Consider the following 14,956-nt stretch of genomic DNA (forward strand, 5'->3'; position numbering starts at 1 on the left):
GCTATACGGGATGACAATGCGGTCCTGTTTTAGAAGAACCCCGTCTACTACCGCCAGTTCATCTCTGACATTATTGAATTGAGGGCATTGGCCCTTGAGCCACCCGTCCGTTAGGTGGCGCATGACACGCTGTAGCAAAGGGTCAGCTGCCATCTCGCGGCAAATTTGGACGAGGCATTCATCTGAGGCAAGTAGATTGGAGGCCACGAATGCCACATGGGCGTCAACCTGGCAGCCAAATCCCGCTGGGTCACATGGAGTGTTGACTGCCCTGGAGAGAGCGTCAGCAATGATGAGGTCCTTGCCTGGATGGTATGCCAGCTGGAAGTCGTATCGCCAGAGCTAGAGAAGAATACGCTAGAGGCGAGGCGTCATGTCGTTCAAGTCTTTCTGTATTATATGGACCAGCGGGCGATGGTCGGTCTCGACGGTGAATTGAGGAAGTCCGTAGACATAATCGCGAAATTTAACAACACCGCTCAGAAGGCCCAGGCACTCCTTTTCTATCTGCGCGTAGTGCTGCTCTGTGGGTGTCATCGCGCGTGACGCATATGCAATGGGGGCCCATGATGAAGCCTCATCATGTTGAAGGAGCACTGCCCCAATGCCGGATTGACTGGCATCAGTCGAACTTTTGGTCTCCTTTGCTGGATCAAAGAAGGCTAAGACCGGGGGCCGTGGTCAGTTTTGCCTCGAGTTCCCTCCATTCGCGCTCGTGGGCAGGGAGCCATTGGAAGTCTGTCGTCTTCCTGACCAGGTTCCTGAGAGCCGTGGTATGAAAGGCGAGGTTAGGGATGAATTTCCCTAAAAAATTGACCATGCCCAGAAATCGGAGGACCGCCTTCTTGTCCTCTGGTGTTTTCACAGCTGTGATGGCAGCTACCTTGTCGCATCCGGCTGCACACCCAATTGGGAGATGTGGTCCCCGAGGAACTTGAGTTCCATCTGACCAAAAGAGCATTTGGCCCTGTTGAGGCGGAGGCCATGCTCATGTATACGTCTGAATACGCGCTGGAGGCGACTAACATGCTCCTGCGGGGTGGTGGACCAAATGATTATGTCATCGACATAGGCGCGAACACCTTCAATACCTTCCATCATTTGTTCCATAATCCTATGGAACACTTCTGATGCAGAGATGATCCCAAACGGCATCCTGTTGTAACAATATCTTCCAAAGGGGGTGTTAAACGTGCAGAGTTTCCTGCTGGATTTATCGAGCTGGATTTGCCAGAATCCTTTTGAGGCATCGAGTTTGGTAAAGAGTTTGGCGCGAGCCATCACACGTGAGCTCTACGCGCTTGGGATTTGGATAATGCTCTCTCATAATATTGCGATTTAGATCCTTGGATCAATGCAAATTCTCAATTTGCCGGAAGGCTTTTTTTACACATACCATGGAACTGACCCAGTCGGTCGGTTCCGTGACTTTGGAAATCACTCCTTGGTTCTGGAGGACCTGCAGCTGCTGCTTGAGGCGGTCCTTAAGGGGTGCTGGGACCCTGCGAGGTGCGTGCACCACAGGCATGGCATTCGGTTTTATTAAAATCTTGTCGGTGTACGGGAGCTTGCCCATGCCCTCGAAGACATCGTGGTACTGGTTGATAATGGCGTCGAGCTGCGTCCTGAAGTCGGTGTCCTGAAAGGCAGACGCGTCAGCAGGAGAGAGAGAGTGAACTCTCTGAACTAGGTTCAACAGCTTGCATGCCTGCGCGCCAAGCAGGGAGGCTTTCGAGGAGCCCACGATTTCAAAGGGAAAGATGGCTTTGCGTGACCTGTGCGTCACTTCAAGTTGGCATGAGCCGCTGGCAGCAATGGCATTGCCATTATAATCTAATAGCTGGCAGGCTGATGGCAGGATGGCTGGTTTGACACAAAGGCTTTGGAGGTCAGACCGCGCAATGAGATTGGCGGAGGCACCGGTATTCAGGCGGAATCGTATTTGGGACCGGTTGACCGTCAGGGTGGCACACCACTCATCGTCCGGATCGATGATGTATACCGATAGAGGCTGGATTCTTTGCTCCGGGGACACCCTGTTTTTTGTAATGATACCGACCGGAAAAGGTGCCTTCGGGTCCTTGGTGTCAATATCGGGTAGCAGGTCCAAATCGGGCTCGGTGACCGTGGGTTGAATGGCCCGGACATTCCTGCGAGGCTGGCTGGAGCAACAAGAGCTGGCAGGCTGAGCTGATCTGCATAAAGCAGCATAGTGGCCAAGTTTGCCACATCGCCGGCATCGTCAGGATTTGGCAGGGCATTGCCGATTTAAGTGGGCAGAGCAACAGTTGCCGCACTTTGTAGCGTCAGTACGTTCGCTGCGCCACCGCGCATGCACGGTGCGGTCGTGCGTGGTGCGCGCCTGCGCATTACGTTCGTCGACGTCGTCGCCCCTCGTTCGGTGCGCACAAGCGCGGGAGTCCGTGAAAAGCGCACAAAATGGCCGTCCTCATCCAGGCTGAGGCCCTGGAGTTGCCCGATTGCTTGGACGCGTTCTGCCTCGTGGGGACCTTGTCGCGCCGTTTCAGCCGCTTGGATGTGGGAATACCGACTAGCGGCGTGTTCATGTAGCACGCAGGTCTCGATGGCAATCGCTAGGGTGAGCTGCTTTACCTTGAGGAGCTGCTGGCGTAGGGGGTCCAACTGAACACTGAAAACGATCTGGTCGAGTATCATGGAGTCGGAGGTGGGCCCGTAATTACAGGACTGCGCAAGGATACGGAGGTGGGTGAGAAAGGACTGGAAAGGTTCATCCTTACCCTGCAAACGCTGTTGGAATACATAGCGCTCGAAACTTTCATTCACCTCGATGTCGCAGTGACTGTCAAACTTAAGGAGGACCGTCTTGAATTTTGATTTATCTTCACCATCAGCAAAGATGAGAGAATTGAAAATGTGGATGGTATGGGCCCCGGAAGTGGATAGGAAGAGAGTGATCTTCCTGATGTCTGAGGCAGCTTCCCGGACTGTGGCTTCAAGGTAGAGCTGGAAGCGTTGTTTGAATATCTTCCAGTTGGCCCCTAGGTTACCGGTGATGCGGAGCGGCGGCGGCGGGCGGACGCTGTCCATTTTGCAGGATGGCTGAATGCTGGTGGAAGGCAGATCACTTGCAGGTAGGTCTAAGAAGTTCAAACATACCTCAACTACTGGTACCATGATGTGTTGGGTGCTCTGGATCCGTGGAACGCATACAGGCTACCAACACTTAAAATAGAACAACACTATTTTATTAAGCTAGAAACTGTTGAACATACTTTCACTGTGGGTTAACACGATGTTAGATTAAACTAAAGACCTATGCCTATCCTAACCAGTCTATGCACTCAGCACATGGTGAAGATCTGCGCTGTAAGCTGTGTCCTTCTGAGAGGCTGCATCCCGAATGAGCAGGCAAACTGATGCCCTCTGTCTTTGTAGTGAGTGTGCTCTAACTGGTGATTGGCTGCGGTGTTGTGTGTGTTGATTGGTCTTGCTGTGTGTCCATCAGTGTGTGTGTCTGCACCATGATATAGTGGTGTATATTATGACACAAGCGACAAGGGAAAACTTCATACCATGCGTATTTCAGCATCTACTTGGAATGGAGAGCAATTGGGTAGCCTGACTTTGTCAGCTTTCCGAAGGTCTGCCATTTTCTTTCTCATATTGGATCCATACGGAAGATTTTCGGATTCAGATAGAAAATTTCAGACTTGTGGTGTGCAATTATCCAAAATGCACCTTGGTGGTTTAAACGTAAATACATCCCTCATAGATTCTTCTCCAACAAGGGGGTCCAAGGTCTTTGTGTGGGGTGGGGGAGGGGGGGGGGGGGGGTGGGGAGGTGGGAATGTGGAGCTGGGGCCACAGTCCGATCAACCATGATAGCAGAGCAGGCCAGAGGGGCCGAATGGCCTGACCCTGCTCCTAATTCAAATGTTCCTATGTCCTTGGCTCACAGGATTCAGCACATAACCAGGAAGGGTATCTGGAGTGAGCTGCTGCATGCTTAAGAGTCATAGAGTAATAGAGCACAGAAAATATCCTTCGGCCCATCGTGTTTTTGTCAGCCAAAAACAACCACCTAATCCCATTTTCCAGCATTTAGCCGATAGCCTTTTCTGCCTGGTCATCACAAGTGCACATCTAAATACTTTGTCAATGTTATTGGGATCTCTGCCTCCCCCACCCTTTCAGGCAGCAAGTTCCAGACTCCCACCCCCCTCTGGGTGAAAAGGTTTTTCCTCACGTTTCCTCTAAACCTACTGTCCCTGACCTGAAATCTATGCCCCCTGGTCATTGATCCCTCCACCAAGGGGAAACACTTGTTCCTGTCTACTCTATCTATACCCCTCATAATTTTATAAATCTTAATCATGTCTGCCCTCAGTCTCTTCTGGTCAAAGGAAAACAATCCAAGTTTATCTAATCTCTCTTCATAACTAAAACTCTCCAGCCCAGGCAACATACTGGTAAATCTCCTCTGCACCCTTTCCACTGCTATCACATCCCTCCATAATGTGGATATACATCAAACCCCTTATGCACACACAGCACAACTTTAAACACAGATCTGATTGACAAGGTTAAGTGTAAAAGAAATTCAACAGACATCAACAACATTAACTGTAGCAGAAATTCAACCGACAGAGATAGAAATTCAAGGTTAATTGACAATGGTAACAGTGGCAGACATTAAACATGCATCCGATTCAGAACAATAACCCTGAAGTACCCGGTCTCTTTGTGTGATCATTGACCGTGCTTCCTATGAGCTGTACTTGAACAGGTGCATTTTCCCCCTGACTGGGATGGATGGACTTCCCAAACCCACACCCGTCGCCCCAGAGCCGAGTTCAGAATGGGGCAAACATGAATCAGCTTTGTGACAATGGACCAATTGAAAGGTGGGGAGATGCCCAAAGGATACAGAGGAATTATCTGCTAATTCTGTATATGGGAGTACTCGGGCTATGGATTGCTGACTGGGGTACTTGTGGAAACATATTCCAGTCAGCAGTCACTTGGTTTTGGGTGGGAGATGGAAGCCTGGAAAAAAGATCACAAAGTGCTGCTAGAAACTAACTTTGTGCAGAAGGAATATCTGCAGGAAATAAATTTAAAGATAATTGATTTTTTTCTTTTAAACTCTTCAATTGTAGGTGCAGGTGCTGACTAACGTGGCCGATAGCGGGATTGGCTACTGGAGGCTGTGTCAGTGACGGTGACTGGAACGGTGACCCAGGGAGGCAAGAAGGTCCAGGGCGCCGGCCTCTATATCAGCCTCATGTGGTCATACACTGTATTGCAGCAAGAATTTACCCAGGGAGAAAATGGGGAAGATCAGGTGATCTTTGGGGATCGTTTTTGGAGACCTTTTGGTGACCCCTTTTACATCATCCCAAGACCCACCCGCAGTTTGAGACCTTCACAGCACCAGGGACCCGGGTTCAATTCAGGCCTTGGTTGACTGTGTGGAGTTTGCACGTCCTCCCAGTTTCTGCATGGGTTTCTTCTGGGTGCTCCGGTTTCCTCCCACAGTCCAAAGCTGTGCATGCTGGGTGAGGTTATGGGGATAGGGCAGGGGAGTGGGCCAAGGTAGGGTTCTCTTTCAGAGAGTTGGTGCAGACTCGATGGGCCAAATGACCTCCTCCTGCATTGCAGGGACTCCATGATTCTATGTCTTTTACAGAGTCCCTTAATACAGGCATTGTCAAACTCGGCGGCGCGACCCGCGGGTGAGTCGCGGGCGGGTGTCGGGTGGGTCGTGGAGCCGTCCGTCGCGGCGCTCCCAATTGCGCAAATCTGCGCGCAACAGCCGCAGCAGCCAGCTGTTAATAATGCCGGCTGCAAGCGGCCTTCAAAATGGCCGCGAACATGTAAAACAAATACGGCCATACTGCGCATGCGTGCCCGATCATCGGTGCGCATGCGCAGTGCGGCCGCTTTTTTTTTTTTTAAACGGTCGCAGCTTTTTGTTTTACAAGTCCGGGGGGGGGGGTTTATTCATTTATTTTATTCATTTAATTTTTTTTTTTTTTCATTTATTTTATTCATTTCATTTTTCTTTTACTTTACAAGTTTGGGGGGATTTATTTGATAAAACTTTGCAGGAAATAAATGCAGAACTTTGGATAGATGGAGACTGCATACTTTCCAACACCGGAAGGCTTCACCTTCATCCAACAGGTTCCATTGGAGGAGCGTGTACGAGGGCCAAAGGGACCCAAAACCATTTCCTCCATTTTTGTCAGCAGCAAACAAGGTAAGAGAAAATGGTGGGTCGCGCAGGTCGGTCGGCGTGGTTCGCAAAGATAAGCCGGGTTGGGTCCCGAAGGTTGGCCGGTTGGTAAAAATGGGTACCCGGAAAAAAAGTTTGAAGAACACTGCCTTAATATTAGCTTGTGCCTAAATTGGCTCAGTTGCTTCATCAGGACACTAGGTGGCACCCCAGGCCCAGGTCAGTTGGAACATGGTTTAACCCCACACTGAATAATCTCAAACATTAGGATATGATCACGAGTAAGCCTATTTAAATAATTTGATCTCTGCTTAATTTAAAGAATATTAAAAATGCAATCCTTGCAAATCCAAATGACTGAATTTAATTTTGTGTGCAGTTTTTATTGTGTTCATACTTTTGAAATGCTTGCATAATCTCATTAAATGTGGGAGGATGCTTTTTGAACATCTGGGTTAAATTCAATTCAAGAGTTCTTTTCCAATGATTCACTCACCTTCTCCCTGACAGCATATTCTCACAGGTATTAAAACTAACAGATGTAAATTAGAATGTGGGACACTACACTCTCAAAAAAGGACAGCCTGTTCAAGGATAGCTACAAAATATTTGTAATAAAACTGACGCAAGTGTTTTTCTTTCAATCTGCTGCTTCCTTCAGGCTCCCAAGTACCATTTATTTGTTAAAAGTCAGTTCCAGCAGGAAGGAAGATGAACGTAGACCCGAGAATCTTCTGTGTGGCGAGGTAGCCAGAGCCAGAAAACCAGTAGGACACACAAAGATCTGTTTCAAGATGCTTGCAAGCACGACATGAAGGCCTCAAACATTGGTTTTGGCACCTTGTAGACACTGGCTAACAGCAGAGGGAAATGGCAACATCATCTGTGGCCTAGTGGGCGCCACCATGACAATCAATGGCTACAGTGACTTGGCAACAGGCACCAATACTGAAAACGGCAACTCACACTGCTACCGGGTGAAAAGCACTTCATATACAGCACCCGTGGCACAACCTGCCTCTTGCGGATCAGTCTCTTCAGCCATCAGCAAAAATGCAACGTTTGAAGTTGCCCCATCCCCAGCTGATTCGATTTACTGTGTGTATCATCTCGCACAGATGGAGGGATGCTGATCCCGACAGCACTAGCAAGCTTCCAATGCCTCACGCCAATGGGCATTCGAGATACATCAGCCGAGGAAATGTGCAATGGCAGGCTGTTCAACCACAGGTAGCATCACCTCAAAGCCCAACACTATCCAGTTTTGCCCATACAGCTCTGAGGGGCTTTTCACAGTAACTTCATTGAAGCCTACTTGTGACAATAAGCAATTATTATTATGTCTGCTGCTAGAATGACCAATGACCATTTGAATACCCTTAGTGTTGGCGAGTCGACTACTGTTGCAGGCAGGGCATTCCACACCCTTACTACTCTGAGTAAAGAACCTACCTCTGACATCTGTCTTATATCTATCTCCCCTCAATTTAAAGCTATGTCCCCTCGTGCTAGACATCACCATCCGAGGAAAAAGGCTCTCACTGTCCACCCTATCCAATCCTCTGATCATCTTGTATGCCTCAATTAAGCCACCTCTTAACCTTCTTCTCTCTAACGAAAAGAGCCTCAAGTCCCTCAGCCTTTCCTCATAAGATCTTCCCTCCATACCAGGCAACATTCTGGTAAATCTCCTCTGCACCCTTTCCAATGCTTCCACATCCTTCCTATAATGCGGTGACCAGAATTGCACGCAATACTCCAAATGCGGTCGCACCAGAGTTTTGTACAGCTGCAACATGACCTCATGGCTCCAAAACTCAATCCCTCTACCAATAAAAGCTAACACACCGTACGCCTTCTTAACAACCCTCTCAACCTGAGTGGCAACTTTCAGGGATCTATGTACATGGACACCGAGATCTCTCTGCTCATCCACACTGCCAAGAATCTTACCATTAGCCCAGTACTCTGTCTTCGTGTTATTCCTTCCAAAATGAATCACCTCACACTTTTCTGCATTAAACTCCATTTGCCACCTCTCAGCCCAGCGCTGCAGCTTATCTATGTCCCTCTGTAACTTGTAACATCTTTCCGCACTGTCCACAACTCCACCGACTTTAGTGTCATCTGCAAATTTACTCACCCATCCTTCTACGCCCTCCTCCAGGTCATTTATAAAAATGACAAATAGCAGTGGCCCCAAAACAGATCCTTGTGGTACACTACTAGTAACTGGACTCCAGTCTGAACACTTCCCATCAACCACCACCCTTTGTCTTCTTCCAGCTAGCCAATTTCTGATCCAAACTGCTAAATCTCCCTGAATCCTATGCTTCCGTATTTTCTGCAGTAGCCTACCGTGGGGAACCTTATCAAACGCTTTACTGAAATCCATATACACCACATCAACTGCTTTACCCTCATCCACCTGTTTGGTCACCTTCTCAAAGAACTCAATAAGGTTTGTGAGGCACGACCTACCCTTCACGAAACCGTCTTGACTATGTCTAATCAAATTATTCCTTTCCAGATGATTATACACCCTATCTCTTATAAATCTTTCCAAGATTTTGCCCACAACAGAAGTAAGGCTCACTGGTCTATAGTTACCGGGGTTGTCTCTACTCCCCTTCTTGAACAAGGGGACAACATTTGCTATCCTCCAGTCTTCTGGCACTATTCCTGTTGACAAAGATGACTTAAAGATCAAAGCCAAAGGCTCAGCAATCTCCTCCCTAGCTTCCCAAAGAATCCTTGGATAAATCTCTTCCAGCCCAGGGGACTTATCTATTTTCACCCTTTCCAGAATTGTTAACACTTCCTCCTTATGAACCTCATGCCCTTCTAGTCTAGTAGCCTGAATCTCAGTATTCTCCTCGACAACATTGTCTTTCTCCTGTGTGAATACTGACGAAAAATATTCATTTAGCACCTCTCCTATCTCCTCGGACTCCAAGCACAACTTCCCACTACTGTCCTTGACTGGCCCTACTCTTACCATAGTCATTCTTTTATTCCTGACATATCTATAGAAAGCTTTAGGGTTATCCTTGATCCTACCTGCCAAAGACTTCTCATGTCCCCTCCTGGCTCTTCTTAGCTCTCTCTTTAGGTCCTTCCTAGCTAACTTGTAACTCTCGAGCGCCCTTACTGAACCTTCATGTCTCATCTTTACATAAGCCTCCTTCTTCCTCTTGACAAGTGTTTCGACTGCCTTAGTAAACCACGGTTCCCTTGCTCGACCACTTCCTCCCTGCCTGACAGGCACATACTTATCAAGGACACGCAGTAGCTGTTCGTTGAACAAGCTCCACATTTCCATTGTGCCCATCCCCTGCAGTTTTCCTCTCCATCCGATGCATCCTAAGTCTTGCCTTATCGCATCATAATTGCCTTTCCCCCAGATGTAAATCTTGCCCTGCGGTATATACCTATCCCTTTCCATCACTAAAGTAAACGTAATCGAATTGTAGTCACTATCACCAAAGTGCTCACCTACCTCCAAATCTAACACCTGCCCTGGTTCATTACCCAGTACCAAATCCAATACCGCCTCGCCTCTCGTTGGCCTATCTACATACTGTGTCAGGAAACCCTCCTGCACACATTGGATAAAAACGGACCCATCTAAAGTACTCAAACTAGTGTTTTCAGTCAATATTTGGCAAGTTAAAGTCCCCCATAACAACTACCCTGTTGCTTTCGCCTCTATCCAGAATCATCTTTGCAATCCTTTCCTCTACATCTCTGGAACTTTTCGGAGGCCTATAGAAAACCCCTAACAGGGTGACCTCTCCTTTCCTGTTTCTAACCTCAGCCCATACTACCTCAATTGACGAGTCCTCATCAAACGTCCTTTCTGCCACCGTAATACTATCCTTGACTAACAATGCCACCCCTCCCCCTCTTTTACCACCTTCCCTGAGCTTACTGAAGTATCTAAACCCCGGCACCTGCAGCAACAATTCCTGTCCCTGCTCTATCCATGTCTCCGAAATGGCCACAACATCGAAGTCCCAGGTACCAACCCATGCTTCAAGTTCACCCACCTTATTCCAGATGCTCCTGGCATTGAAGAAGACACACTTTAAACCACCTTCCTGCCTGCCGGTACACTCCTGCAACTTTAGAACCCTAACTCATGACCTCGCTACTCTCAACCTCCTGTATACTGGAGCTACAATTCAGGTTCCCAAGCCCCTGCTGAACTAGTTTAAACCCTCCCGAAGAGCATTAGCAAATTTCCCCCCCAGGATATTGGTACCCCTCTGGTCCAGGATAAGGGAATAGTGTGAATGGGCTTCAGAGTGGTTTCACAGGTCGGCGCAACATCGAGGGCCGAAGGGCCTGTACTGCGCTGTAATGTTCTATGTTCTATGTTCTAGAAGGCTGCCGGGATAATTTTTGCAATCATTTTCCTCCTCCGATCCGGCTGACAGCACCTTGTACGGAACCTCAGGCGCGAGCTCACCTCACACCTCTGTGGGACAGTGTACTGACACTCCAGCATGCCGCTTCTCACAGCCTGTTATCTTTCTTTTTGTAGATAAGGTTTTCAAAGGTTTAATAAAAACAGACTTTGCTCCAAAAAACTCATCATCAACCAGAGAAGATTGCTGCGGGAAATTATAGCAAAGTAAAATTGGGGACATATCATTGGTTGCAATATGGAAGGCTAGTCTCTGTACTAAAGGTCAACACGATATGTTTGCCACTGAACCCAGGGTGGTGATTTTACAATTCTCTAACTCTGTGCACCAATGACATATCACAAATGATCAAGATTGCACTTATTTACACTCAATTGTAAGACGGTTGACTGTTATCAATTTTGTCTGTTGATAAAATTCTTTGGAGTTCTCTTGATCATTTTAAAATTACATTAATCATCTTGTAAAAGCACCTTTCAATCACTACCATAAGTCGACTGTAGTCCAAGGCTATAATGTTATCCCTTACTTTGGCCAATGTGTATTTCGGCTGAACCCTGCTAAAGTGGGCCAATTAATCACTGTGGCCAGCACTTTGGGCATTTTTGGCTCCTGCCATCCTTTACATAGCCATACCATGTAAACAAAATACTTCAGAGATCACATTTAATTTGCATCACAAACTCAACATGATTCCTCAAGGTTATAAAGAGAGCTGTTTGAATTAGCTCATGCAATGGGGGTTAGAGCTATTAAATTATTTTCCGGATGCACGTGCCAAGTTCCTTGTCATTAAAGCTATATTGATTATGACACTAATTTTCACATTTTGCAGTCCCAGATGTCCTGGGGAAACAGAAGCAGACAGTAATTTAATGCATAGTTGAAAAGTGATTTGACAATAAATTGCATAAAGCAGTGATGGGCAACCTAGGCTAGTGAGTGGGCCACCGAGTGGCCTGCCTTCAACTTGGGGGGCCTCATGACTGAAATCAGGCATTTTCACTAACAATGATCCTTGAATAAGATTGAATATGTTTAATACACGCCAGATATTTCATAACAAGTTATAGAAAATGCTTAAATCAATCATATATTAATAGAACTGTCATCAACTTCAAGTAGTAAAAACAAAAGAAATATTTACGCTTGATTGGACGCAGAGGGAACTTTTGCTCTCACAGCCAATGCTGTGTGCAGTAAGCACCTACTTGACTTCACTTGCCCTTGCTTTGCGTGTGGATCACTTCAGTTCTACCGGTAGGAAAATTACCACGCAGATGTAAACTAGCGGAATGTGATAACTCTGCATGTGGGCAACAGTCAACAAAATGTCTGGTGGGCCACACTCAGAACCTTGATGGGCCACATGTGGCCCATTACTTGACATGAAGGGATTATATTCAATATGTAGTTCCGCAGAAACATAGAAAATAGGATCTTTGTTGCCTGCTCACCGCTTTTCATATTTTCTCTTACCATAGAGGTAATTTCATCCTTAATCACTAATGAGACAGTTCTGTTGACAAACAATGCTATCCATCCTCTAATTATTGACTCTCCAGGCAACAACATATTACACTCCCTTCCTTCCTCCCTCTGCATAGCCTCCTACTCGAAGGGCCATGGTCAGCATTCTGGCTATCCTTCTGACCATCTTTACCTTCATGGGTGGCAAATACATTTGGCTGAATTTTACAGCACTGTGACTGACAACAGGCTTGGAGTCAGCAGCACTGCTGGTGTGGCAGAGAACGGCATCAGGAGGGGAGCTTGGATGTTTTCCATCGCCATGGCATATTACCAGTAGTGGGTACCTCACCACCCATTGGGCAGTCAATTGAGCCACTTCAGTGCCAAATTCACGGCCACTTCCCAACCCTCCAGGATTTTGCCCACGTGTGTAGAGAGACGACCGTGGGTCCTTCCCAAGTGGCAATGGCTGTCCCCGTAGCCACAGTGCCGCTGATGGAACAAGGCGTCCTCCAATTGCAAACTGTCCAGGTACTCCTCCTCCCTTATGCACCAATTTGTTTCCAACTAAAACCACTAACCAATAAACTTAATATTGTAACTTATCCGGACTGCCCCACTCGCTGCGCTGACTATGTGTCACATTCCTTTGCTCGCCTGGTGTCCTTTATTCACCCCAATAGGCTCTACTGCTGCATGGTCCCCCAGACTGTTTAAAGCTGCTGCTCTAACTACTGCCTTGAGCTTACGAAAACCACTACAAATGTTAAAAGCAGAAAGAACACCTCCACTGAATAGAATTCTTACTCTCACCACATTCCCCAGTCTATTCGCGGTCCACTTGGTTAACATTGTGTTCTGTGGTTATGCTCTGTGCCCATGTCTTGGGTGGTTAAAGGCTGTCGTTCTAATCAGTTAATGTATTCACAGAATTTTAAAAATTGCTCATAGACCATTACCGAATAGGTAAGGCTTTGTAAAATAGTACACTGCATTGAAATAAAAGATTGGGGTCAGACCTGCAGCAGTGGGATAAAGTCTTCCTGCTCTAGGTAGTTACAGCCTGGTTTGGCAAGAAGATAAACAAACTTAGATGCATCATCGTGGCAGCTCTGCAGCACTCTGTGAAAGATACAACAACCATTGCATTTATTACTCTGGGACAGTAAAAGAACCCACACCATTGTAAAAATAAGACAACAGCTCTGCCCTATATTAAACATAAGATTAATATGACACGGTGGCACAGTGGTTTGCATTGTTGCCTCACAGTGCCTGGGACCCGGGTTCAATTCTTTTAAAAAAATAAATTTAGAGTACCCAATTATATATATTTTTCTCCAATTAAGGGGCGATTTAGCATGGCCAATCCACCTCGCCTCCACATTTTTGGGTTGTGGAGGTGAAATCCACGCAGACATGGAGAGAATGTGCAAACTCCACACGGACAGTGACCAAGGCCGGGATTTGAACCCGGGTCCTCAGCGCCGCAGTCCCAGTGCTATCCACTGCGCCACATGCCGCCCTACCCGGGTTCAATTCTGGTCTCGGGTGACTGCGTGGAGTTTGCATATTCTCCCAGTGGGGCTGCGTGGATTTCCTCCGGATGCTCCGGTTTCCTCCCGCAATCCAAAGATGTTAGGTGGATTGGCCATGCTAAATTGCCCCTTAGTGTCCAAAAGGTTGGGTGTGGTTACTGGGTTACAGGGATAGGGTGGGGCGTGGGCTTAGGTAGGGTGCTCTTTACAAGTGTTGGTGCAGACATGATGGACCGAATGACCTCCTCCTGCATTGTAGGGATTCTATGAATGTCGTCATACTAGACAGCAGATTAGTCGGTTTATATCTAATCATTCCCAGAATGAATCATGCACGGTTCTGGGAATGTGCAGGTGTGGGGTATAATCTGATAGCTTTTTTAAAGATCGGACACCGACATGATGTTCTGATTATTCTATTTCTGCAGTGCATCATTCTATGATGCCTTCACCATTTTAAACAATGATATTAAGGACTGAATTCTCCAGTTCCCCAGTCGCATGTTTGTCGGCGGCGCACCATTCGTCGACGGTGGGATTCTCTCTTCCTGCTGCTTGCCAATGGGATTTCCCATTGCAGCCACCTCATGCGGGCAGGGGTGCATTGCCAGCGGGAAAACAGAATCCCAACGGCAAGAGAATTCCGACCCAAATCAGAATGCCAAGGGCAGGAGAATTCTGATCCAAATCAGAATCCCAATGGCAGGGGAATTCTGGCCTAATGTCTCCACTGTTCCTTTGACAGAAATAGCCCCAATTATTTGTTTTTCTTTTGTGATTTCTCACAGGACAGAGAATTTCCCTAATCCTAATGTCAGAGATTTTGACAAATTATGTAAAAGCAAGTTATTACTCATCATCAAATCTTGGCTTTTAATTAACCAAAAACAAACTTAATGTCAGTTGAGATGAAAAATCGAACCTCATCTGACTGCTTGGGTGGTTGTAAAAGATAACATCAGGGAATTTTGAAGAAGGGCAGGGGAATTATTCCCTGTGTCCTGGCCAATATTTATCACTAAATCAACATCATAAAAGACAGATTTATCTGGTCATTATCACATTGTTAATGGTGGGAGTTTGCTGTGTGAATATTGGTTGCTGCATTTCCTACATTACAACAGTGAGTACACTTCAAAAACAAGGGGTAGGATTCTCCGGTCTCCGATGGTGAAATTGTGTTCGGGGATCGGCCGGAGAATCCCCGTTGGTGCCACAATCGGGGGCGGTGCCGCTTTTGCGATGCTCCGCCTCCTCAAAAACAGTATACCGAGTATGCCACATGCCGTTGGGAC

At 47.1% G+C, this 14,956-nt stretch overlaps 1 protein-coding gene across 7 annotated transcripts in view; it reads right to left on the reverse strand.

Moving 5' to 3' along the window:
* Window positions 1–14,956, reverse strand: part of ppp2r3a (protein phosphatase 2, regulatory subunit B'', alpha) — a 597,462-nt gene that overhangs the window by 97,476 nt on the left and 485,030 nt on the right. For all 7 annotated transcript variants that reach the window (XM_072474671.1, XM_072474674.1, XM_072474672.1 and 4 more), the window contains one exon: window positions 13,143–13,245. In XM_072474671.1, the coding sequence (XP_072330772.1) occupies window positions 13,143–13,245 (103 nt within the window). The remainder of the gene's footprint in view (window positions 1–13,142; window positions 13,246–14,956) is intronic.

The sequence above is a fragment of the Scyliorhinus torazame genome, chromosome 14 (assembly GCF_047496885.1).
Source record: "Scyliorhinus torazame isolate Kashiwa2021f chromosome 14, sScyTor2.1, whole genome shotgun sequence".
NCBI lineage: Eukaryota > Metazoa > Chordata > Chondrichthyes > Carcharhiniformes > Scyliorhinidae > Scyliorhinus > Scyliorhinus torazame.